Genomic DNA, 27,249 nt, shown 5'->3' with positions numbered 1-27,249 from the left:
GAATAATTAATTCTTATTTTATAGTTTATTGGTATGGTCTGATGCGCGTGATTGGATGATGACCGGTGTCGTGATCATTCTCAATTGTCGTGTTGCTGTTGTATCAGTAGGCCTACATATCAGCGTAGCACTCAATAAACGGGACAAGGTAGGTCCCGAACGGGACAAATAAATTAAGCCCAATAATCGGGACGTCCCGGCTAATTCGGGACAGTTGGCAACCCTAGCCACGGCAGACCTCTTTGCGTGATCACGAAGGTAGGCTAATGGCTGAATCGGAATTTATAAGCAAAATCAAGGGAATCAATAGCCTAATACAGCCCAGTTGTGCTAAAATAAATATCATGAGACGTCCATCATCAGATGAATGATATGGAAAAGTTAAGTTAGAGCCGCTAAAGCCAGTGCTACTACCCATGCGAACAGGAATACTAAGCTTTTCCCTCCAAAAATATAGCCTAAAACTTATCTCCAAATGCAAAACTGACATTAACAAAATGCAATAATGCAATAACAGCTGAAAAAGTACTTGGGTGTGTGTTTTATTTTATATTTACCGTTCAATAATGCAATCGCTGCTGTCTGTCCCATAGAAGAACATGACAGCCAGCGTATGTTTTGGAACTATTGGGGCTTACATGAACCACGTGACAGCCATAGCGGCGACATCAAAGAGTGTCGCAACTCTTTCTCTCTATGGCTCTGGTATTTAGCTAAAGAAAATGAAGCCCCGCCCTGTGGCTGTGGTTCTGAAACTGCGGTTCTAGTCGATTGTGAAAAAGGTTCTGCAACATTTGCTGTGTTCAGAAGAGCAATGAGCTGCCAATACTATCTCTTGTTTTTATTCCTCTGTGGCTTCGCTGCACTCTCTGGTAGGTTCTGACTTCATTTTGTATAGATATGTTAATAGACTGAAGTGGAGAAACAGTTTTTCTTATATATTTTGTAAATATTTTATAGTTGAACTTGAGATCAAAAGTTGCGACCAATGGATATTAAGAATAGTAATCCATATTAACATTTGTTTTCATGCATACTGCTTTATTTTATACCAACTCAATAAATCATATAATTAGAACATCTAAATTGTCAGAAAAAATATAGTTAAGGCCATTTTTTAAGTGTCAGATCAAGAAAAATATGTCCTTAAAGCAACACATGCACTTTTATAGTGGGTAAGTTCTGTTGGCCATAACAATGGTTTGGTATTTTTAAGTTACCTTTTACCTTTCAGCTGTTTTTATAATAATTTTACTGTTTAAGTTCTGATTTAATAGGCTGTCTTACGCAAATCCCCATGTGTGACAACTTACCCCGTACAGTGTGATGAAAGAATATAATATTGAACTGTGTTGTCTAAAGTTAGTGTCTGAACCGAAATTGACTTTTAAAAAGAAACTCACCCTGAGAATTATTCATTCTCTGTTTTTATGCTTTTTCCTCATAGTGAACCAAACATGAGCAGTTGAACCCTGTTGAGTTTTAATAAATATTAATATGATTTTATTTATTATAGTCTCAACAGAGACATGTGGAAAAGATCTACTAGTGGGAACGTCCTGCATCATTAAGCTGACAACAAGAAACAATCAGAAACCTTCTGAGATTAGATGGGTCCATGACACACGCGGCACCATTATTCGCAGGAAAGGTGGGACTATCAAAGGAGAGTCTGAAGGTGTATCTATGGAAGAAGATGGATCATTGAAATTTTTAAGTGTTAGTCTGAAGGATATGGGCAGATATTCATTCAACGCATTTAATGATGATGGTGCAGAGATTGGTAGAGGAGAAGTGGAAATTAAAGTATATGGTAAGATGACAAATATTTCTACCCTTCCAACACAATAATAATAACAAAATCAGACTGTATATTTCTATAGTAGTTACAGTATTAGGAAATATCCACCATGTTTCTGTTACAGAAAAGGCCCCTAAACCTGCTGTGAAGATCAGCTGCACAAAAGATGGGAATGCGACTCTCACTTGTGACATCGGAAAAAGAGAAGATCTGACACTATCCTGGTATGAAGAAGACAAAATTATCCAGAATGAAAAAAACCCTCAGGTGTTCTTGTCATCTACTGAAGTCCAGGAGAATAAACCGTACTCATGCGAGGCACACAATCCTGTCAGCAAAGGCAAAAGTGAGAGTGTTACAGTATCATGTAAGTATTTCTCATTTCACATGCTTTTTATTCTTAATGTTCTGATTTGGTGCTATAATTACTTAATTAAAAAAAAAAAAAAAAAAATGTGAGTGTTGTCTCTAAGACAAGATAAAACATCTAAATCATGACCTTATCTGATATCTGACCATATCTGAAATTAAATATTGATGTGAAAAATAAACATGTCTGTAAACTGTCTGAGTGACTTTTCGCGGTTTCACTTTAGTCTCATAAAGTATATGAACTGGTTTCTGGCCCATTTCCTGTTTTTGCTGCTGACCTTCAATCATGAAACTATGACAGTAAAATAACCGTATTTTGGTGTTTAACCGCAAAATGGTGGTAAACTGTGAACTTACTGAAGATAGGTCAAAAGTGTGGACTTTATTCACAATTAGCTATCACAACTTAAAATTTTAGAATGAACAGTGTAACACACACACACACACACACACACACACACACACACACACACACACACACACACACACACACACACACACACACACACACACAATGAAGAATGAACTAGAATGAACTTGCTGAGATAACTCAAATATCCAAGTTGTCACTTAATACAGTTTCACAATTCAAGTTGAATATAACTTAAAATGAAGGCAGCACAAACACTCAATAGTTTTCTTTATTCAACATCAAAGTCATGGAAACTATGAAATGACACAAGTCTGGGAATTATGTAGTCACCAAAAAAAGTGAACAGATCAAATTAATAAAAGAAAAAGAAAAAAATGTCAAAGGTTGTGTTCATTCAGACTCTCATTCCCTCATCTTTACAAGGAAAAAGACTATGCAAAGTAAGAGAAAATACTACCCAGGGGTGCGTTTCCCAAAAGCATCGTTAGCCAACTATGTTCGCAAGTTCCGTCGTTATCAGCAGTTCAACGAGTCAGTGTTTCCCGAAACCATCATTCTAACAAACATTCACAAACAGCATCACAAAGTTGTGTGTTTGCAATGACAGATCTCGACCTGTGGTTAGAAGAAGAGTTTCTAGTTTGCATGACATGTGGACTCAATAAATCCTTTTCTTGAGCCAAATAAGCAAGCTGACATTCAGCACAACCTGTGTCTTTTATTTAGAATAAATAAAAATGTAATTTACGTCTTTTAGTTTGTCAAGAGATTTAAAGCACCGTTTTTGAAGAGTGCGCAAGAAGAACTATGTAAGAACAAGCCTATGATTGAATCTGGAAATAAAGCTAAATAGCTGAGAAAAATTAGAAATAGTCCTCAGATGTCATGTCTGTAATTTATAGCAAAACATCTAGCGTTAATTCGATCTCAAACAGATTCATTAAAATAAGTTATTACTCCACCATATGTGTGACATCATGAACCAACGTGGTTGAACGACCACTTTGCGACAATGCAGTTTCAGGAAACAGTCATGACTAGCTAGTTGATTTCTTCAACGATGCATCGTACTATGGTAGTGAAGCAGCGAGTTACGTCATTGTTCGGGAAACGCACCCCAGATAAGGTTAACTTGGTACTGTATTGGGTCGTACTGTAGAATCCAGCCTTTTAAGCATTATTGAACGAGGAACATGCATGTTGCATGTAAGTTTTCTTCAATACCTGTTTGAGTCGGCCCACGTCTCGACCTGTTTGAACACTATCGATTGGGAATAAGGTCTCTAGTGCATCACTAAACACTATCACTTGAGATCTCTAGTGTCTAGCCTGCTGAGCAATAATCAAACAGACTCCAGACAATGCCTTCGAATGTGCTTTAATCACGGCCGGAGGACCTCAGACCAATCCCTGAGAGAGAATCCCTCCACCAAAAAGAGTACCACAGTTTTTTATAGATTAGAAGCATGGCAAAGGTGACATGATTCATTACATCATTTTTCTACAAAAATGTACTCTACACTTTGGCCCAAGTTTTGGGGATATTTAGTTTTCAAAAGCATATAAATGTTAATCCTGCAAGAAAAAGAAATGTTAGTTATGATTAATTAAAAAATTCCATCACAGTATACATTCACACATTAAGTTTTCAGCTCAAATAGTTTTTAAAGTTAATTAAGAGCAAATTCAATGAAGTGTGTGCAAACATTTGACCCCCTCATGAAATAATGTTTGATCTTACAGTATTACCCATGATGCAGATTGTAGAATTTTAAGCAGCTTAAAATAGATGTTTTTTAATGATCCTCTATTCATGTGGTCCATGCCTTATAGGTCCAGGTCCAGGTTATGGTAAACTCTTTGGCTTTGATTTCTGGGTCATGGTAAGCATCCTAGCCGGCGGAGGAGCGCTTCTGCTGATCTGTGTTCTCATCCTCTGTGCGTATCGAAGCTTTCGGCAACGTATGAAGCACCAACAAGGTTAGCAACGTCTCCATCGCCTCCAAATAAATCAATGAGCATTTGCGTTTTCAACAAAAGATCAAACTGAAGCTGTAGTTGTCCTTGTTGAGCTTGAAAAGTTCCCGGCACAATCATCAACGTATTTCAATGCCAACTCTTAAATACAGTAATTTAAATCAAATTAAACATTTCTGAACGTTCCAGGTTTTTTTGTCTTCAGAAACCGCATTGTGTGTGTGTCTGCTACACTATCTGTCTGGCCACTTTGCTCGGAGGTGGAATTCCAGTGTGGAGAAAATTTCTCAGTGTGAGAAAGAGAAAAGAAGAGAACATCATGTCGCAAACAATCAGGAGATGCGTGCCTCCCTGTTTACGGCCCATTGCTGTTAATGATATACATGAGTTCTGCTTTGAGTGTATGGGGGAAGAGCATGGCAAGTGCAAGTACTGTGAGTTTTTCTCCATTAAAGATTGCGAGTCGATCTGAGGAGCGAGAGACGGGTCTGTTACATTCGCTTGCTCTCTCTCCAGATCGGGATTTCCTTTTGCCTGATTCCGAAGCACGGCCCGGGGCTTCTTCGGATCAGGCAGAGGACGCTGCATCACTTGTTGCTGGTGCCGCCTCCGAGCATTCCTCCCATGATGATAAAGCTCAGGAGGAACTACTCGAGGTGGTGGCAAGGTTACAACCATAGACTGTAAAAAAATCTGGGACATGGGTGGAGCTGAGGTGCCTGGTTGCTGAAACCACGCCCGCCTAGCTCGACTTGATCGAGTTAGCTCAGGCTAAGGAGCTAATGCTATATGCTACTGGCAGTACCAAGTGTGAGACCACACAGGGCCTCGTACTAAAGTGACAGCTGACTTAAAGTTCATGTTTTTACCCTTCGAAATACTATAAATAGTTAAAAGTGAGACTGTCTGTATCGTGATGTTGTATTATTCTGCTTTTTAAAAATGTATTGTGCAGTAATATTGCTCTGAGCTTGTGACAGTGATTTATGCGCATACATGTCAGTCAGCGTGGCATCGCACGTCATGTTCGTAGAGAGCTTTATTAAATCCATTTACCTCAGAAGTTCAAGTAAATGCGCTAGAAATCCGCGCTCATTCCAGGATATGCATGTGTGGCAGGAAGGGCGTTCCTGTTTTTTTCATCACATTGTTATTGATGGCCATTCTAGCCTATCATCTGTGCTCCTGGACTTTAAAACCGCAACGCATTTACTGCTCGTCAGGCGTCACGTTTTGAATCGCTGCGTCGTTAACGCGCTTCCGTCACTGCTTCCTGGAAACCGGATGCGAACACCCGAGCCGGTAAGGAGAATGCGCTGCTAGTTGTTTTTAGCTCATGAAGTGTATTTAGTTATGCGAAGTGTTCTTTTAATGTACTTTTTAGAGACACCCGTTTTGCTTTGGAGAGTGTGCTTCTGTCTTCCGTTGCACAAGCTCGTTACGATTGTTATTTGCGTGTGCTGGATGCGTGTACTGGATGTGGACGCTGGAGAAGGTAGGGAGAGTTTGTTAATCTCTCGCTAATCGTGCTCTGTTGTAGGAAATGTGTGTTTTTGAAGTGCTAGTTTGTATTTAAGTGTGTCCTAATCCGTACCCTTTCTCAGTTGTGGAACCTGAGTTCCCCTCCAGAGAAAGCTACGTTTCATTTTCCTCGACAATCGGTATGTATTAGTTTTAAGTGCATGCATTAAGTTAGAGAATTTATCTAGCAGAGTAACAATCTTATGTTGTTTATAGGGCCCTGTTTATAGGTCTGTAAAGGGCTATAACTGCATTCCAGTCGGGGTGCTCCGTGTTCATTTACGGCCGCAGTGCTGTCCTGTTTTGGTCCTGTTTTGGTCCTGTTTCGGTCCTGTTTCAACTGTATTAACTGTCAACAGATTCAACTACAACTTGGGACTTTAGTCGATCTTTTTTAGTTTCTTTTTGGCTTGTATGTAGTTTTCATTTTTCTTTGGACTGATATTAGCTACAAAGACTGGTGCTAAAATCTGAACTGCAATCTTTGCTCTTCTCTCATTTCAATTTATTTTGATTCTTTCTGCTTGCACTTTCATTTGTATTTGATTTTGCTTCTAAAGTTGAATTATCTATTCTCCAATTATTTTCTGAAATAATAGTTCATTTCTTTAACTTGCTTTATTTTGCTTCAAATTGCTTGACTTGTTTGCTTGATTAATAATTTTGACTGAAGTTTGGTTTGTTTCCTTTATTGATTTCTTTATATATTTTGCCGTCGTTGACATTTGGGTTTAGTTTCGATCAACTGTTGATTTTCAATTTATTAGTTGTAAAATTATTTTGGTTACTTTGATTTGAGCATCAATAATCCTTCTAGCTATCAAACTGATTATTTCTGTATTTGATTATTTTTGTATTTGATTATTTCTGTATTTGATATATATCTTTTGTGTGTGTTAGCAGGGCCTGAGCACCAGGGGCAGAGGATTCTTATTTGGGTGACGGGATCTTTTCTCACCATGTGCAGTGCTTGGTATTAACACCTGTGTGAGTGTGTGTGTGTGCGCACACAGTGAAGTGCAGTGGTCCTGCATCTGCGGGTGGCATGCTACGACTCTCTGCCTCTGTGCCTCTCGTCCCTGCTTTGACCTGGTTCTAATCCTTTAGGAGTTCATTGAATTTGAACAAAGTGCTTTATATCCTTTTTATACTGTTCTCTTTTAAGAATTGTCAATAAAAGCTATTTTCGTACGATGACCCATGTCTCTGACTCTATTAGGTGATACGAACCTGTGTGTGCCTTTTGTTGGGGTCTATTCTCATTCTTTGGGTGAAATTCCCAGAGTGGCGTAGTCGGAGTGTGAATGATACAATCTTATTAATTATAATTCTTTAAGAAACCCCATCTTACTGCCCTCGTGTCACCCGCCACATATGAATTGCATGGATGGAGAGCAAGCACTGACACCTGCAGGATTTCATCTGACAGTACTTTTTATTTAACACTAAAAAGTTAAATAAGCATATATAGTCCATCTGTTTCGTGAGAGCAACGGTAACGCAGAACGAGTGTAGCGTCTATATCTAGAGACGTTTTTAAATCTGAACTCCAAAAAGCAACGAAATTGTCAGACATCCATGAGTTCACAGAGGAAAACAACTGAAAAACAGCGCTGATTGTTCTCTCGATACTCGACTACGACGGAATCAAACGGCGTGGGCGAAGGTATAATGTCGATGTGTGTATTAAATTGTATGAAATAATCCCGAAAAAAAGCACAAACATGGCAGAGATTGCAAGTTCAATAGCTGAGATTAGCTGTGGTAACGTGACACTAACAGACAGTAGACAAACGGCTAGAAGTGACAGCAGCGGCAAACCACCTGTCACTCAAGTGGCCACGCCCTTAATTATGCAGAAATTTAAGGCTTAATATAATTTAAACGGATGAGTTATAAAAAAAATTCACCCCCCTCACAGTTGTCATGAAGGGTAAAATTAGGTAGATAGACCAAAACCACTTTTTGCACCAGGCTGTGAACAAATTTTTTTTTCTGCTGTAAAGTTGGACATTTTAACATGGGGGAGATACAGATTTGACTCCCTTTCGATGAATTGCAGTTTAAGTCACTTCCGTGTTGGTTTCAAGAGAGAGACAGGGAGGTTGCCACTCGGTTACAACTGGACTGGCCATAGGAACAAGATACCCCCAAACGCTTAAAGTTAGCCTACATGACGAGTTAACTCGTTCATAAAAATATAAATTGCGTGTCTTTTATGACCTCAACATCAACCTATTCGACTATTTTAGGTGCAAAGGCACGCGGTAATATGATGTTGCCTCAGATCGAAGAGACAATCGTGGGCTATCTCTCCCCTTGGAGAGCATAAAAATCTGGAGAGGTCATCATCTCAATTGGCACATCAATTGCCTCGAATTGATGGCTGTATTTCTGGCCCTTAAGTACTTCCTCCAGCAGTTAAGGGGCTACCATGCCCTAGTGCCTGTGGACAACACCACGGTAGTCACCTACATAAATCGCCAAGGCAGACTGTGTTCGTGCCATCTGAAAAGGCTAGCACAGCAGGTTCTGGTTTAGGACAAATTCCTGTCCTTTAAGATGATTTACACCCCTTGGCATTTTAATGTGGGAGCAGATTTGGGAAAGATTTTACGAAGTAGAGGTGACCTCTTCGCCTCTCAAGGGACTGCGCAATATCCCCTCTGCTTCTCTCTGAATCACCCAGCCTGTCTCAGACAGAATATTCTGAGTGCTAGGGCTCCCTCCACAAGAAGAATCTATGCCCTTAAATGGGGTGTCTTTGGAAGGTGGTGCACTGCATGCTGTGCAGACCCAGTTCTCTCTCGCTTCACTTCTAGGAGTTAGTGCTCATTCTACCAGGGGGGTTGTTTCCTCCAAAGCTTTGGCAAGGGGTGTCCCCTTGCAACAAGTATGTGATGTTGCAGCAGGCTGGTCCTTTCCACATACATTCATCAGATTTTATAGTTTGGATGTTCATGTGACTCAAGGCTCACATATCCTTGAGTCCACATCCCAAGCTCATGTCTGAGAACTTTCATGAGCTTGTGAGCACACTCTACAGTATGTCTACAGTCCACACTTCCAGTGACGTCATCGTCAGATGTTATCTGAGACCAAGTTCCCTTGGCATGTTTGCACACATGCTTCACAACCGGTCACACACAAAGATGTTCCCAAAGCGCAATCAAGTAACCCGAGACATTTTTTAAGAATCCACACTTTCAAAAATGAGTAGAATAGCTGATCATCAAATATATCATATTCACTGTCTACCGTATGTAGATTTAGCATTACTTGGTATTCATTTGATAAAAAATAAAAAATTCCCAGTGCACGCAAACTTACCAGATTACTAAAAACTCTGTTGATATTTTCCAGATAAAAAGGAGTTCAGGCTAGCAGAACTTACCCCAGGTCATACCAGTACAAACAACTCCAAACAGACCACTAGAGAGCAACCGGTGGCCCCCATCCTGTAAGAAGACCCCATGCCCTGCAGCCCATCTCCGCAAACCCCGCCTCGAACCCAGACTCAACCCAAAGCCCAGATCCATGCTCGACCTTCACACTCTGTTCCTGAGCACATTACACCTCCCTCTACATCCAAACCATTACATGCAGAACCTGTAATTGTTGTTCCTTCTCCTATATATGCTGTAGCATCACCAAGTGTGCAAAACTGGTAAAATGGTCTACTGCAGATGTTTACCCTCCTATAACAGTGCAGTACTCTTTGTATTTTAATAGACAAAGCTCTAGTCTTGGCCAGTCAGGTGCCCAACCTTTCTGCCTAGACCATATATGTCTCAGGATTCCACAGGGACCAGCTATGTCCAGCCACCTCCTTTTGCAGGCCCAGTCCAGTCTCAACCTCAGCCTCCAACAGGTCAGTTACATCAACCTGTTAGGCAAATGCAGTTTGACCCACAGCTATTTTCAGTGCCTAGTATTCCATGTGAACAGCCACAAACCCCAGTCAATGTGATAGACATGTTGATTGCCAGCTCATGTGGTATACCCAAACCAGCTCTGCCTAAATTTGATAGTGGTAAATAGTCTGACTTTGCCTTACTCAAAATGGCTCTAGACAGTCTCGTAGATGGCCACGCTCATCTCACAGAGCAGTAAAAATACCAAGTGCTTCTAGACAGATTAAAAGTGCCAAGTGCCTACAAATTAGCACAAGCCTACATGCATGACCCCACTCCATACACGACCGCATTGCAAGCCCTCCAAGACAAATATGGGCAACCCTGCCAACTTGTACAGAGTGAACTTGGAGCTGTATTGAAAGCTCCACCAGTCAGAACAAAGTAGGAGTAGGGGGTGCTGAAGCATTTGAGAACTTTGCACTCTCCGTACATGCTCTCGTGGGCATGCTTCGTTCCTTAGAGAGTGAGAATGGCTATGTACTGAAATGTTGTTCACATGTAGACAAACTTTTAGTTATAAATTACCCCTTACCTCTCAAACTCACAGCAATTTCCCATTAAAGCCCAAAGACAAGCCTAAACATTATTGCCCATATTGTGACATGCGTGAGCATTATTTCAGTTTTTGTTAAAAATTCAAGTCACTAACAACTACCCAAATCACACAGTGGCTTAGAGACAAAGGCTGTTGGTGCTGCAGACACAATCAGAAACCCGAGCCTTGTACCCTCAAGAAGCCCTGTAAAATATGTCAAAAGCAGCATCTTATTGTGTTACATGGTGTAACTATATAGGGGCCCAACAAAGTCCTCATGGTTAGTACCGCTCCAGACACCATTTATATTGACCGTCCCAACCGTCCTCAACAGGTCGTGTTAAAGGTAGTCAAAGTACTTCTGCATAATGCTGAACACTCACTATTCATTTCACATTTATTTGTAAAGTACTTTTCACAATACACATCATTCCAAAGCAGCTTTACAGAATATGCATGAGTCCACATTACAATTTAGAGTGATCTGTTATCAGAGGTAACTGTCTAAGTTATATATTTCAGAAATGTACATGTACAAAATTATAGATTTTTTTTTATGTCAAAAATCTATTTGCAGCTACAGAAAGAACCAGAAACACTCTCACTGAGAACTGACATGAGGTCGTTCACCTGAAAGGGGCATCCATTTCTTTCGAAATTTCCCCAGCTGACAACTCTAGACGAAGATGCAAGATCCCTCATGCGTTCACTACTGATGAACTGGGTCTTTCCTTTTGGGACAACCTGCAGTCCTTGTTGTGCCACATACACACTCCAAAGGCATGTTAACCCTCTGGGGTCTAAGGTGTTTTTGGGGTCCTTGAGATGTTCTGACATGCCCTTACATTTGTGTTTTTTTCAGTTGCTTATAAACATATTAATGGCAAAGGTATAATTACACTCTATTTAGCACAAACAGGGCTACCATAATATGTGAGCAACATGTATGTACATGTTTGTATTTTTGAGAAAATAATGTTTATGCATGGTTATTGAAAAAACTAAAAATAAACATTTCTGAAATAAGGCCACAAAACACATACTAAATATGTGTCAATAAGACTTCTGAATAATGCATTTTTTCGCCTAGAGTTTTTTCTTCAAAATGATGTGAAAATCATCCTGCCTAACCATTCACATAAAACAATACACTGATTTAAATTTTGTAAGACACTTTTTGTTTGGAAAGGCAATATGCGGGTGGGCGTGGTTCACACCTGAGGAGACAATGGGCCCGCATAATGAGGCTGCATACTTAATTAGCCTTTTATTCAGGTGTGTGACTGAGCCACGAGAAAGAATGCAAGGACAAATATATATATATATATATATATATATATATATATATATATATATATATATATATATATATTAGGGGTGTAACGGTTCACAAAATTCACGGTTCGGTTCGATACGATACACTAGTGTCACGGTTCGGTACGGTTCGGTTCGGTACGTTTTCCATAGGCTACAGCAAAAATAAATAAATGCCAGAGAATTTTTTTTTTTTATGAAACTAACATCATAAAGTATGATTTTTTTTACTTATTTTTTTGTTGCTTTTTTTACTGAGCAATAATGGAGCTATACTCTTCTTATGAGCATATACAACAAAACAGCTCCTTGGACAAAATGAAATGTAATATTGTAGTAATAGGCTAGATATAAACAAAGGTTCATTTAAGTTCAGATTAACATTTGAGGGCAGCAATTTGTCAAAATAAAACAGACGTAATGTTACTTGAAAGCATTATAGCCCACTATTCCTGACAAACTTCCATACCTTGCAGTTAGTGTTACTGCAGTAAATCCATTCCACGGTGAATGTTGCTGATCTGTGGACATCGGCCAGTTCATTCATGGCACGATGTTTCTTCCTGGTTTCCACGTCAGCGCTGTTTGATCCGTTAATAACAGAGAAATGTGCATGTTTCTCACTAGATCTCGCAGCGATGTTATTACTTAAGTGGCGAATTCAAAAAGCATTTGAGATTCAAATGCTTTCTTTTCTGGTCTGGATCTCTTAGCGCTGTGTGGTGTTGCTTGATCAGGCTCGCGCATAGGGCTCGCGAGTCCTGCTTCACAGGTCAAAACTGATAAACGGTCCACATGAACACACAAGAGTAGCTCAGTTTCGTTCCTTGCATTGCATTTGCCAGTTGATGTTGTGGTCGCGCCAGCCTCTATGAGCGCGCTTGCCACCCGCGACGCGCCTTCATTTGAAATAACGAAATTTTGGTCGGCAGAAAAAATGGTCCAACGAACCGTTCGGTACGTAATGCGGACCGAAAACCGAACCGAAAGCCTCGTACCGAACGGTTCGATACGAATACGCGTATCGTTACACCCCTAATATATATATATATATATATATATATATATATATATATATATATATATATATATATATATATATATATTAGTGCTGGGCAAAGATTAATCGCGATTAATCGCATCCAAAATAAAAGTTTGTGTTTGCATAATATATGTGTGTGTACTGTGTATAATTATTTTGTATATATAAATACACACATATGCATGTATTTATTTAAGAAATATTTGCATGTATATACTGTATATGTATTTATACATAATTTATATTATATATAAATATAAATAATTTATATATAAATAAAATAAAAAACTTAAATATATACATGCATATGTGTGTATTTATATATACAAAATAATTATACACAGTACACACACATATATTATGCAAACACAAACTTTTATTTTGGATGCGATTAATCGCGATTAATCTTTGCCCAGCACTAATATATATATATATATATATCTTTTATTTTATTTTATTTTTTTATTAAAAAGGTTATACAATTACAACAACATTTAAAATTGTAACAATATTTCCAGTGTAATCTTTCTTTGTAAAAACTAAAGTATACATTTTATCATACGTAATTCAATTCATATGAGCAGAAATTGGCAACATTATAAGCTTATTTGATGTGGCAGTATTTTACGGTAAAAACTTTATAATCTATCCGATTTTGTAGTCGATTTTTACTCATCTCAGTATAGCAATAGAGTTTGGTAAAAGCTGTTCATTCATTCACCAAACAAAAACGCGATTAATTTTTAAACAGTACTTTTGCCAACTGTACACAACAGCGCGCATCTGTGCGTTCATTCATTCACACACGGAAACGCGATTCATATTTAAACAGTCTTTTTGCGTACAGACACTTGCGATTAGAACAAAGCAAATAGAACTGACCTATTCCTCAGCCGGATCCGTTTGCTCCTCGAAATGAAACTTCCAGAACTTCTGAGGTAAATTTTCCAGGATTATTATCAAGATAGTATTATTCCTCACAGCGTCGTAAAGTACAGTCTGAAAGTGAACTCACGGTGTGTGTTATCCAGCTGATGTGGGTGTTTCACAGGTCTGTATGGATCGCCTCACATTTGCGTTTGAATAGCGCACGTGGGCGGAGTCACATTAAATTTAATGAGCTGAGATGAGAACGACTGACATCTCTCTCTTTTCATACATATTACATAAACTGTGAATATTAGTTTTTTATAAAAATTACTTCGTTTAAAAGAAGAGAATTCAAGCTTCATGCCTGTGTGTCTGTATGCCTGTTTGACTGAGTATTCGCTGAGTTACAGTTCATTTTCGAACGCGTTTCAGAATGGACTACACTGACAGAGAGAAAGCAGAACTCGCATCATGTTTATTTTTCTTTATTTGGCAAAAAGCACAACACTTTGTTTTTATTGTTAGTATACACAAAAATAATACACACTTAACAGGATCGATTGATGTATGAAACGTGTATGGAACATAAAAGTCAACAGAGTATTTAGACTTTCTATTGCACTGATAAGGAAAAACGCGAGCTGGTATCGCCGGTGATACCGCCGACCCCAGGGGGTTAAGGACAACAGCGAAGGCTGCGAAGATGTTCAAAGGTGTTCAAAGGGAAAACCCAGACAAACTTTCGGCAAATTTAGATTTGCTCTGCAAGTCAGTCTGGCCAAGAGCCCATTCAAGCCCATTTCCAATCTTTCCAAATCTTGGCACCAAACACAAATGTTGAGGTGGGCTTTACACAATGACAATCACTCTGATTGGTTTTAGGTCTATCCAATTGCGTCTAGAGGTATTTGAGCGACATCCGTTGGTGACGCCCCTTTGGAAATGGGATGTGAATGAAGCTTCCCCAGACCCACTCTCAGTTACGACCAGGCTAAAGGCTCGTAACCTCATCGACAGTATGCACAGTCTTTTGTCTTCTGGTGTCTTTGAAATCCGCCAGTGGGCCAGTAATGTACCTTCTGTAGTAGAACACCTCCCAGTTGAAGCCAGAGCAGCCAGGACCGAATTGTGGCGTACTGAGCATAGTTCAGACTCACAAGAGCCAGCTCTAGGTCTTCGTTGGAATTGTCTCATTGACCACCTTGGATACAAACATCGCCAAGTTGTCTACTCCGAACCCACGCTATGAAATGTGTTCCCAGAAGAGGTGGACACACTGATGTATTTAAGATACGAGAACAGTGATAATCATCGGCAAGGATTCTACTAGAGAAGAACGGAAGTGTTCAGCATTCCTCCTGAAAGGAGAGTCCATCACAGTCAAAAACGGAAGGAAATCCAGAAAACTTCTACACCTGTACACCCAATAACCGTGCAAGTAAAGAGACCAGTGATCCGGTCTGAGAGAGAGATCTGTTTAAAGGCTAGACAGCAGAGAGTCTCTTAACCACATAAATATAAAAGTACAATTATATAAACATGTTTATGGTTTTTATCTAATGCAATAATTCAGTAATGCAATATGTAATTTACTAACCTAATTCTGATCATTTAAATGTGTCTCAGGACTGATTTTTTGTCTTGTTTCTTTCTAGGATTTGTTGTTGCAACTGTCAATCCTTCAGTCACTGTGATTTTTAATGTTATTTTTTATTTAAAATTTTTTTTAAACAAATTTTTATTATGATTCCTTTTTTACCGGAACATTTGAAATGTGTGTTGGTTTCTTTCATCTGTGCTTATCATTTGCTCAAAACCCAAAACAAGCATTCTAACAATTTATGAATAACATAAATGTTCTGAGTATATCTATTGTCACATATGCAGATAGTTTATTTTCAAGGAAGGACAAGATGAAAATATCTTACTGGCACCAAGCAGAGAGCTGCGTATAAATAAATAGCTTATTGTGTATATATATATATATATATATATATATATATATATATAAACATAAAACAGTATCGTCACGGCACAAGGGAAGTGTCACGTATATGTTCTGTTCAGTTAATTTTCTCCAGTCTCATCTGTATTAATTCTCATTAGTTGCCATAGTCTCTGATTTAGTCCAGCTGTTGCTGTTTAGTGTCCTCATTTACCACCTGTATATATACTCCATTTTCTGTTCAGTCTCTTGTCGGTTCTTGTTTGTGTGAAAGTGGTTATCATTTTCTGAGTGTGTTACTTGATTAAAAACATTGTAATTCTCACCTTTTCCTTCATTGTGCGCCTAGTGGTGGGCAGATCGAGGTGAAACAGGTGAAATACTATGTGAAACCAAGCGGGAAGGAAGTCGACCGGAAGTTGAAGCCGGCCGCGTGCCACCATCTTGTAGCAGAACTTCACCTGCTGTTAGCATCCCATTGACTCCCATTCATTTTGGCGTCACTTTGACAGCGAATAACTTTACATCTGAGGCGTTTGAAGACTCCATTTGTCCATTATTTATTTCTAAAGAAACACGACAATGTATAAAATGCTCCATTACCTTGTATCTTACGTTGTGGCCCCGTAGAAGCAGTTTTTGTAAAAATAGGCTAACGATTGCGTCATAACCACACGACTCTCTGTCGCACAGTAGAGAGATTACTGTATGGACGGGAGGAGAAGCTCGCGGTCAATCGGGGGGACGTAGAGGCAAAATTACAAAATAATTAATCAGAATACCTAGCAAAAGTTTCTCCTGCTCCTAGCTCATGGACACCTCCTACTCACACTCTCCGTCTCTGCAAGATTCGGAAGGGAATGATTCAGATTTCTCATGCCACAGCCACTAGAAGACAGACGGGTTGCTCACGTCACATCTACGTCGTCAAGCTCTGTTTGAGTCTGCGCGTCAGGAATGGAAGTCCTAAAAAATCGCTGAAAATGGGCTTCACTTGTCTCAATTGAGTTCCAATGAGATGGCTCTGTCCACTTCTTATACTGTCTATGTGTGAAACACTGAAAGAGTTGAAGCAAATGTGCTGTATTGTGTAATCCGACACCCGTCTCCACAGTGACCTCTAGTGGTTAGAGCAGTGTAAATGCAACAAAATCCAGGGTCAAACATGCATAAAAACACCTTTTACAAATCTATTGCACAATTTTTATTGAGGATTAAACGTTCAAATTCAATTATCTAATCATCTTATCAAGTGTCTATATGTTCTTTTATCAATTGTCTACGGTGACCGGGAGGGGACATCTTCGGTTCACTTATTTTTGTCGTGGCCACAACATATTAACTCGTGGGAACGTGATATTAAGTCGTGGGAACGTCATAATATCTTGTGGGAACGTCATATTAAGTCGTGGCCACGAGATCATTTTGTTGAGGTAACGACATCATTATGTCGTGGCCACGAGATCATATGTTGAGGGAACGATATATTTTTTCTCGTGGCCACGACTTCATATTTTGAGAGAACGACATCTATTTGTCGTGGCATCGAGTTGAGGGAGCCACAGCGGCCAATACTGTAACCGTACCATAGCATAGACTGGGCAACAGCAGAGATGGAGATGACAGAAGAAATAACATTTTACTTTAAATTAAGAATGTCATATAGTGCGGTCTTTGACATTAAGTCATGGGTACGTTATAAGTGAAAGACACATGAAGCGCATTCTTATACTTTTTTGTCGCACGCATATTTAGGGACCGTCTCAAAATTACATGCGACATTGGCATAAACGTTTCTAACTTCAATAGCATTTGAAGACAATGACTTACAGTCATAAAACCAACTGTACATTGTTCACCCAGGTCTCATGTATGATGCACACCTTTTAGATTTTTGATATTTATGACAATAAACTGCAAAATCATATGCAAATATTGCTATGTAGGCCTATTTCACTACTGTATGGGATCATACACAAAATATGACAATATTTAAAGATCAATATCATTTGAAGACAATGACTTACAGTCATAAAACCAACTGTATATTGTTCATCTAGGTCTCATGTATGATGCACATTGCACACCTTTAATATTTTTTATATTTATGACAATAAACTGCTAAATCATATGCAAATATTGGTATTTCACTACTGTATGGGATCATATACAGAATATGACCATATTTAAAGCTCAATAGCATTTGAAGACAATGACTTACAGTCATAAAACCAACTGTACATTGTTCATCTAGGTGTCAGGTATGTGGCAGTGGTGAAATACATAGCAATATTTGCATATGATTGATCAGTTTATTGTCATAAATATCAAAAATCTAAAAGGTGTGCATCATACATGAGACCTGGGTGAACAATGTACAGTTGGTTTTATGACTGTAAGTCATTGTCTTCAAATGCTATTGAAGTTAGAAACGTTTATGCCAATGTCGCATGTAATTTTGAGACGGTCCCTAAATATGCGTGCGACAAAAAAGTATAAGAATGCGCTTCATGTGTCTTTCACTTACAACGCACCCATGTCTTAATGCCAAAGACCGCACTATATCTTTATATGACATTCCTAATTTAAAGTAAAATGTTATTTCTTCTGTCATCTCAATCTCTGCTGTAGCCCAGTCTATGGTACGGTTACAGTATTGGCTGCTGTGGCTCCCTCAACATAACTCGTGGCCACGACAAATAGATGTCGTTCTCTCAAAATATGAAGTCGTGGCCACGAGAAAAATAGATCGTTCCCTCAACATATGATCTCGAGGCTACGACTTTGCATCGCGTGGCCACGACATAATGATGTCGTTACCTCAACAAAATGATCTCGTGGCCACGACTTAATATCACGTTCCCACGAGTTAATATGTTGTGGTCACAACAAAAATAAGTGAACCGAACATGTCCCCTCCCGGTCACCGTAATTGTCAGGGTTTGTTTTGTTTGTTCTATGAATGGCTCAGCTAAACGGCCCAGTAAGAGACTCTTAACATTCATTATTCATTTTAATTATAGGCTATTAATGTCTAATTAAAATGTCTACAAATGTATAAAACAGATATCAGGTAACAACCACAGACACTTGTTCATTTACAGAGGATATTTGATGCCAAATATACGTTTTATTTTATAATTTAAGATAAACATTAAATAAATAAAAATGTGCAACATACAATGTGACAGATGGGGAATAGTGCCAGAAAAGGTTACAAGCATTTTGGTACTTTTATAACAAGGTATTCCCAAAATAACTTGAAGTATATTGAAAGATTACGAGTAAAAGTCTTTCTATGAGTGTTGATAAAGTAAAATAATGCAAAATGTAACAAGAAATGCTATACTTTTATATAGTAATGATAAAGAATCAGAATAAATTGACTTCATTATCACATTACACCCCTTTTTAATTTAATACACAATAACATTCATGTCACACCATAAGACAATTTTAGTCACTAAGACCGTAAACTAGTGAATAAATGTAAATTTCAGGACAAAATCTACAAGACCACGTATATATTTGGAAATATAAGAGTTGGTAGAATATAACCCAATGAGTTCCATGACGATTTTTTATATGAAATATGCCAAATATGTAAACCACCCATATATACACACACACACACGAAATAGAAATCATAGTTAATTGTAATACTTAACAATAAGGTTAACTTAACATTACTTAAAGTACCTAACATAAACTAACAATGAGCAATACATTTTACAATATTTATTAATCTTTGTTAATCTTTGTAGCGGCACATAAAAACTATCCAAAAACCGCTAAGGAGCTGAGCGCAGGAATAACTTCTGTGACACGCTTATCCTTAAAGCTTGCATGTGGTTTTCTTTTGTACAGGTTGCACGGTCAACAAATGATGTGGTCACATGACTTTCCCATAACATGGCTCCTACAATCTTAGTTAATAAAAATCCAGCTGTTCATTGTTTGTTCATGTTAGTTCACGATGCATTAACTAATGTTAACAAATAGGCCTACAACTTTTGATTTCCATATTAGTAAAAGTTGAAATTAACATTAACAAAGTGCATGAAGTGACCAATAGCGTCTGGCTGCAGACTTGCACTCTCAGACACCAGCGCTTCCTCTGTAAGTGACGTCTCTTGCAATCGACTTACTGTGAAAAAAAAAAAAAAAAAAAAAGGCATCGGAGAGATGCCTTTTTTTTTTTTTTTTTGCACAGGAAGCGCTGGTGTCTGAGAGTGCAAGTCTGCAGCCAGACGCTATTAGAGAGGTCAGTCCATCTCAGAGCCAGGAGCGGACCTGGACCTGATAAATCTGTGGTCCGCGGATCCAGTTCCCACCCAAGTCCACACCCTCGAGTCTTCATCTTCCTCGCCGCTGTTGTGCTGAATTTCGACTCGAGTCAGTACCTGATTGCCTAATCCCCACTCCTAATCATAACCCCTTCCCCCACAACTAATCCTAAACTTACCAATACTAGGAGGGTGTTTGGCGGGGGTCAGAATTCGGCAGAACACCGGTCCCGTCCGGACAATAATCTTCTTCAGCCTGTATCCCTGCCTCATCACTTCCGGGGCCCGGATAAAATTGAATTGAACAAAATCCTCTGTCAAATGTAAAATTTGTTAAGACATTTTTACATTTTTAAAACAAAATGTCAAATTCAGATGAGATTGATGTGTCTTTAGGGAAGTATGAATCTTATGAATCTGACACACTTGATACCACAAGTGGTTCTGTTTTTGCGCTTCCTCAGTATTTTCTGTTCTTATATTTTGTCTCAGGCTTTTAAAAGACATTCTGAGCTAAATACTGAAGTGCATTAATGTGAACTTTGTCTAACAGAAATGTCACATCAATGCTTGATGGTCGCCATCGTTGTGTTCATCACCACAGAAGCTATTTCAGGTAAGTGAAGTTTATAATGTTTTATTGAAGATGACGCAGCATCTCTTTCTTTTCTTTTTTCTTCTTTTTTTTTTCAAACCTAAAGCAGTTTAGTTTTACAGAGTTGTTGAGGGTAACGCAGTATTGCAAGTTGAGTATCCAGATTACTTTTTTAAGTAACTAGCAGCACATTACTTTTAAAATTTACAACAAAATATCTGAGTTACTTTTTCAAATAATTAACACAAGTTCCTATGTTTTCCCATTGACTGACAGCTCTCCTGTCCTCATGCTGAGATAAATTGGGAGTAAAGGCTGAGGTGTTGTGTGCGCTGTGTGTTATTATTTGCATTTTTCATTAGTTTTTATTTTTATTTCGTTTTGTTTTTGTTTTCAAATTCAGTTTAGTTTTAATTCGTTTTTAAAGTGGGTTTGCTAGTTTAGTTTATTTTTTATTTTTTGAAAATGCTTAGTTTTAATTTAGTTTTTATTAGTTTTAGTGTTAGTTTTAGTCTTTCTTTGTAATTTGGGTTATTTGTCAGGGGCAAGATTCAAAAAGGTCAGAAAAAGTATTGTGTAATAATAACTCAACAAAAACATCATACAATTTTAGAAATATGTATTCAACAATAACACCAGTTCATAAAATGTACATATGGGCAAAAATATGTAAACAGTCTACTCAAGACTGCATTAAGGCCGGGGACACACTGGCTTTGAACACCAGAAACGTGTCTGACGCGGCGCTGCTGCTGATTGGTGACATATGATAAGCCTCATTGGTGATATATTTGACATATGGGGAGAGAGTTGTGGAAGGCCTATATTTCATGTTAAACATAAATATAGCAGCAAAGACAACGTCGGCAGTGTTGACGGCAAAATAGGCTACAGAATATTTCGTTCTTTATTGACAGGTGCAGTAGGCCTATTTGAAAATCGATAATATTTTTGTTAAAACCCAGACACTGGCTGCGTGGCGTGTCCGTTTTTATTTCGGCTCCCATGTTAACAGGTTAGAGCTTGCACACTGCCTGCGTGACACGCGGAAAACGCGTACATGCTAGAAATAGAACCGACGCCTATTTTTCACGCGACACGCAAGCGTTTTGGAAGCGTTTCCAGGCAAAATAGAATAGGAAAATATGTTTGTATGTCATTTTGACTTGAATACATATTAATAAATGACATTTTGATGTTTGAAATTTTAGGTTTTTACATAAATGCAGATATAAATGTAATTAAAAAATATATTATCAATTTTCAAACATTGCACCTGCAATACAGAACGAAATATTCTGTAGCCTATTCAGTGGCGGAGGCAGGATTTTTTCATAGGGGTGGCCAGGCAAGGGCCAGCAACCAGTTTGGGGTGGCACAGAAATCTTAATTATTTTTTCATAAAAAATAATTTGACTATAATGTATTGGACTGTTTTAGTGCCTACACAACTGAATAAAGTTAATTTGTACTTAATTGTAATTGAGTTAGTAGTGAATTAGGAATCATGGAATACTGAGTGAATTTTATATATATGTTTTATTATTGCCCACCACCTCATATTAAAATTAATTAAATGGTAATAAAAGGGCACACACTATAGTTAAAGTTCAACTTGCTCAGTTAGCTTGGTTCTGGTTCTCAAAATCTCCAATAGCTTGTTCTACATTGTTGCATCTTCATGAATGAGATAACATGCAGATAAATACTGTAGTCTAAAGATTATTCAACCTTCAATGCGTTTTATATAATCAATGAACTCTTCAACCAATTCCGAGTTTGTCCAAAAAAGTTTAACTTACTATATTAGTTGTCAAAATAAATAATTGCAACAGTTCTATCATACCTAAATTAAAAAGGAAAACAAAAGTTATCTTTTGAATCCCCATTTGCAAGAATGTGAACAAGGCTGAAGACAACAGCCCATAATGTAAAATGTTATGTTCTCTTACGAGAGGTTCTCTCGTATTGCGTAAGTTAGCTTAAGCTACGGGTAAAGTCATCTTTTCTCGAGATATGAAGCCAAAAAATTATCCTTAATTTTTATTCATTGTCAACGCAGTGCAGCAGCTAGCAGACCTAGAGCAGGCTATCTAGCGCGCTCATTGGCTGCTCCGCGGCAACTGCAGCAGCCTACCAGTGAGCCTGGCGTGACGTCACGCGTCACAGCCCGCCAGAATGGGAGTGGCTTAGCATATAAAAGGAAGGCTCGGAGGCTGACACCCTGATTTTCGTCTCTTCAGCGAAGCTCTCCGCATCGCTGCACTCTGAGAGAAGCCGCCGCCGTCGAAACCAGTGCCTGCAAGCCGAAGAAAGCGTCTGAGGAAGCCGGCCGTCTTCACCGCCTTCAGCCTTCCGTGCCTGCTTCGCTATCCGGCGACAAGTATCCTTTTTACTAGCGCTTCTGCTGTGTGTTCGCCGCCGCGACACACTTCTGCTAAAAGAGCCGAGGCGTTTGTTTCAAAATGCCTCGTATTTCATGCGGCTCGTGCCGAGCCCCTCTCAGCGACAGGGACCGCCACCTCATCTGCGCTCTCTGCCTGGGACGTGACCATGCAGCCGCCGCCTTGTCTTCGGGCGGCTGCGAGCTTTGCGATGAACTGCCGATGTCGACCCTGCGGGCTCGACTCGCCTTGTTCGACGCTGATGCTGCCACTCCGCCTGTCCCTGGGCCGCGTAAGAAGAAACGCCGCTCACAGAGACCACCGGAGTCTGATGCGCCAGCCAGGTTTTCGCCGGAGCCTCTCCCGCGAGCCTCGCTCTCTCCCTCTCCGCCCCCGCTTCCCGACGCGCAGCTGCCGGCTCCTGCCCGCACTGCCGTCGCCTCAGGGGATGAAGCGGATGAGGACGCCATCATCGACAGCTGCTCTATCTTGGCTTCGGACAGCGAAGAGTGGTCCGGATCTCACCGCTCCACCTCCTCTTCGACCCAGGAATCTGGCCGGGCTCGCGTCAGTGTGGACGACGAGCTTCTCCGCCTCCTCACTAAGGCTGTCGAGCACTTAGGCCTCGAATGGTCACCACCGAAGGCGCCCGCGCCTAACAGGCTCGACGGGTGTTTTCTGCCTAGCCGCCGCCAAGCGCCTGCCTCTAGGTCAGCACCCTTCCTGCCCGAGCTCCACGCTGAGCTTTCCAAATCCTGGAACGCTCCTTTCTGCGTGAGACTCCGCTCCTCAGTCTCCTCGACTCTCTCTCACGTGGACGGAGCCGCGGAGAAGGGGTATACCCAGATTCCCCCGGTGGAACAGGCGGTCGCAGCGCACCTTTGCCCCCCATCCGCGAGATGGCGCTCAAAGTCTGCCCTCCCGTCGAAAGCCTGCAGGACTACGTCAGCACTCGTCAGCCGCGCCTTCTCTGCCGCTGGACAGGCTGCTTCCGCCCTGCACACAATGGCGGTTCTCCAGATCCTCCAGGCTGATCTCCTCCGCGAAATGGACGAGAAAGGCCCGAGTCACACCGCCTTCACGGACTTGCGCAGCGCGACGGACCTCTCCCTTCGCGCTACCAAGACCACGGCCCAAGCCATCGGGAGATCCATGGCCTCGCTTACAGTCACCGAGCGCCATCTGTGGCTAACGCTCGCCGACATGGGTGAGTCTGAGCGGTCCGTCTTCCTCAACGCCCCACTCTCCCCACCGGCCTCTTCGGCCCTGCTGTAAGCGGCATCGTGGATCGTTTTTCGGAGGTACAGAAAGCGTCGCAGGCCATGAACCTCTTCCTGCCTCGCCGCTCGAGTTCCGCTGCAGGCCGCTCTCAAGCACAGCCTCCTGCACGCAGCTCTACACAGCGCTCGTCTCGACCTCCGCCTTCGCAGCAACGACAGGGCGGCCGCCCTAGGTCGCGCTCATCCAGCCAGCACAGACCGCCTCCCCCTCGGGGACCCCGGCCTAAGATCTCGCTGAAGCCCGAGCCTGCGAAGTCCTCCTAGCATGCGCAGGGAGGAAAAGACGGTTGGGTCCCGCCGCGGCCGGACCGCCGTCAAAACTCACAACTTTACCTCTGCCAGTCCCCTTAGAAAAGGCTACTGCAGTAGTGTTCACCGCAGCCAACGAGTCAGTTACACAGCTCGCTTGCCTGCACACAAACGCCGTTCTCACGGCGACCCAGAGAAATCTCAAAAAGAGCATAAAGTCTGGTTATCCGGCTCATGCCAACGGTGTTATGAGTGTAGTAAATGTGCCCACACCCCAGTGTTCACCCCTACACACAAGCACGATCTCCCCTGTGTACCCCACAGAGCACACTCTCATAAAGCGGGCACGCGCCGCTCGAGTGTCAAATGTAGGAAATGTGCCCACGATCCAGTGCCCACACCTACACTTTGCCCGCTCTGTCTCGCAACTGCCTCGGGGGTTAGATCACATAAAGCTCCCCACCACTGGCCATGTTACGAATGTAAGCCTTGTGCCCGCCTACGAGCGCTCACGCTTACTGATAAACACATTAACGCCCACGCCGCTCTCGCGTCACGGGTTTCTCACTGCAAAATGTTCTCCGTCCCAAGTGACCGAGTCATTGAGTGCTGTCCAGCCAGTTATCGCTATCAGCGAGCTCCCGTTCCCCAGCATCGACAGCGCGCGCACCGCGCAAATTCCTCTGTTACGAGTAGGGTTGGGTATTGGTTGGGTTTTATCCGATACCAGTACCTACTCGGTATTTTTCAAACGGTTCCGGTGCTTAAACGGTTCTTAAACCGGTACTTAAGAAAACGAAACTGCACACACTTTATCAAAAAAATTATATCTGTGTGTGTTTTCTGAAAAAGATTTTCTGATTTCTGATTAAATTAAAAATTGTGCTGATGTAGCCGAAAACACTTAAGTTAAGATAAAAATTTTGTCTTCTAATATTATTTATATATATTATATATATATATATATATATTATATATCAATTATATTACATATTATATATTATAGACTTTTACAAAACAGAGAAATATCTGACACTGAGCAGAAATATTTAACACACAAAGTATAGCCTCATATAAATATACTTGATATAGGCTACTTCATACTTGATATGCAAGATTTGCAGTTGGCATTAAAATACTAGACTTACCCGAAGAGGAACACTGCAGCTGAACTTGAACTTTAGTCAAGAATGTCAGAGGTTTTGGGTTCTAATCCGCATGCGTAGTTTTTTTAAACCGATAATGCTCATCAGTGGTTGTATATCAAGCAGGGACACTTTGTGTGCATTATATGTTGTGATTTCACCAGAACGAATAGATATGAGGCGCCGTCTAGGGCTTAAATCGAACTTCATTCACGCACACATAAAACGCTTGCATACACATATACTAAGTAGTCACACATACATGTATACTGCTGAATGCTCCAACTATATGAAATGCACAACGTCACATCTAAAGTCGCTCACGCACACACACACACAAACCGCGCACATACTCATCTGAGACGCGAGCACACACACACACACACACACACACACACACACACACACACACACATAATCTCGCGCACATACTCATCTGAGACGCGAGCACACACACACACACACACACACACACACACACACACACACACACACATAAACTCGCGCACATACTCATCTGAGACACGAGCACACACACACACACACACACACACACACACACACACAAACTCGCGCACATGCTCATCTGAGACGCGAGCGCACACACACACACACACACACACACACAAACTCGCACACACACACACACACACACACACACACACGCGCGCACATACTCATCTGAGACGCGAGCACGCACACACAAACTCTCCAAGCACATAACGTTACTCATATAGACGGCGCCTCATAAATAGATCGATCTCTGCAACGTATTGAAGTGCGCGTCCGAGACGAGTGCGGTGTGCGTGAGCCACAAGAGAAAATAATTTTCAGCGCTAGATCGTCTCTTATTTAACAAACGAACGAAATGAATGCTCTGCTGGTTAACTGGAGACGTTTTGTTATTGGATCATTCGTGCCGCGAGATGTTTTATAGGGGGCGGTGAAAAAAGTCAGGCACCGAAATCAGGCACCGAAAGTTTCGTTCTTATTCGGTCTGGTTACTACCGTTTACGTCGGAACCGGTTCCCTATTGGAACCGGGTTTCGGTACCCAACCCTAGTTACGAGTCCCCTATCCCGCGCAGTGCAGCGGCCAGGACCCAGAGGCCATTCGACCCCTAGCTATGCATGCGGAAGCGTGGGAAGCTATCCCGGGCGTGTCAGAATGGGTGCTGAACATTGTGAAACGGGGCTATTCGCTGCAGTTCGCTCGCCGTCCCCCGCGCTTTCGAGCACGGACCGAGACGAGAGTGAATACAGAAGCAGCCCATCTGCTTCATACAGAAATAGCGAAACTATTGTGCAAGAGGGCGATAGAACGAGTGCATCCTTCTCTGACCGAGACGGGCTTTTACAGCCGCTATTTCCTCGTTCCCAAGAAGGACGGAGCTCTCAGACCCATATTAGATCTGAGATATTTGAACAAAGCTCTCATGAGACGGCCGTTCAAAATGCTCACAACCAGACAAATCCTTGCGCAAATCCGCCCGAGGGACTGGTTTATTTCTCTCGATCTGAAAGACGCATACTTTCAGATTCAAATTATACCCCGTCACAGGCCATTCTTGAGATTCGCCTTCGACGGTCAGGTATATCAATACACCGTCCTCCCGTTCGGCCTGTCTTTAGCACCCCGTACGT

The 27,249-nt window shown here is 40.9% G+C and overlaps 1 protein-coding gene and 2 long non-coding RNA genes across 4 annotated transcripts in view; 2 read left to right on the top strand and 1 right to left on the bottom strand.

Annotated features, from left to right (window-relative positions):
• The window catches only part of LOC309494449 (uncharacterized protein), a 114,200-nt gene that overhangs the window by 10,274 nt on the left and 76,677 nt on the right, over positions 1-27,249 (top strand). Inside the window, exons 1-5 of one of the 2 annotated variants that reach the window (XM_082163816.1) lie at positions 743-872; positions 1,517-1,813; positions 1,926-2,168; positions 4,380-4,526; positions 20,507-20,569. In XM_082163816.1, coding sequence (XP_082019942.1) covers positions 815-872; positions 1,517-1,813; positions 1,926-2,168; positions 4,380-4,526; positions 20,507-20,569 — 808 coding nt within the window. In that variant the 5' untranslated portion in view covers positions 743-814. Of the gene's footprint in view, positions 1-742; positions 873-1,516; positions 1,814-1,925; positions 2,169-4,379; positions 4,527-20,506; positions 20,570-27,249 lie in introns of those variants that run through there. The other variant, XM_082163815.1, reaches the window with a different exon arrangement.
• LOC309494549 lies at positions 6,059-7,241 on the top strand. The gene is made up of 2 exons (XR_014204348.1): positions 6,059-6,184; positions 6,261-7,241. It is a non-coding gene; the product is annotated as an uncharacterized lncRNA (long non-coding RNA).
• Positions 17,374-18,519, bottom strand: LOC309495978. The gene is made up of 3 exons (XR_014204916.1): positions 18,320-18,519; positions 17,755-17,788; positions 17,374-17,550 (listed from the first exon to the last, which is right to left on the bottom strand). It is a non-coding gene; the product is annotated as an uncharacterized lncRNA (long non-coding RNA).

Source organism: Leuciscus leuciscus (genome assembly GCF_965113295.1).
Source record: "Leuciscus leuciscus genome assembly, chromosome: 3".
Classification (NCBI taxonomy): domain Eukaryota; kingdom Metazoa; phylum Chordata; class Actinopteri; order Cypriniformes; family Leuciscidae; genus Leuciscus; species Leuciscus leuciscus.
This window is presented reverse-complemented; position numbering and strand designations above follow the sequence as displayed.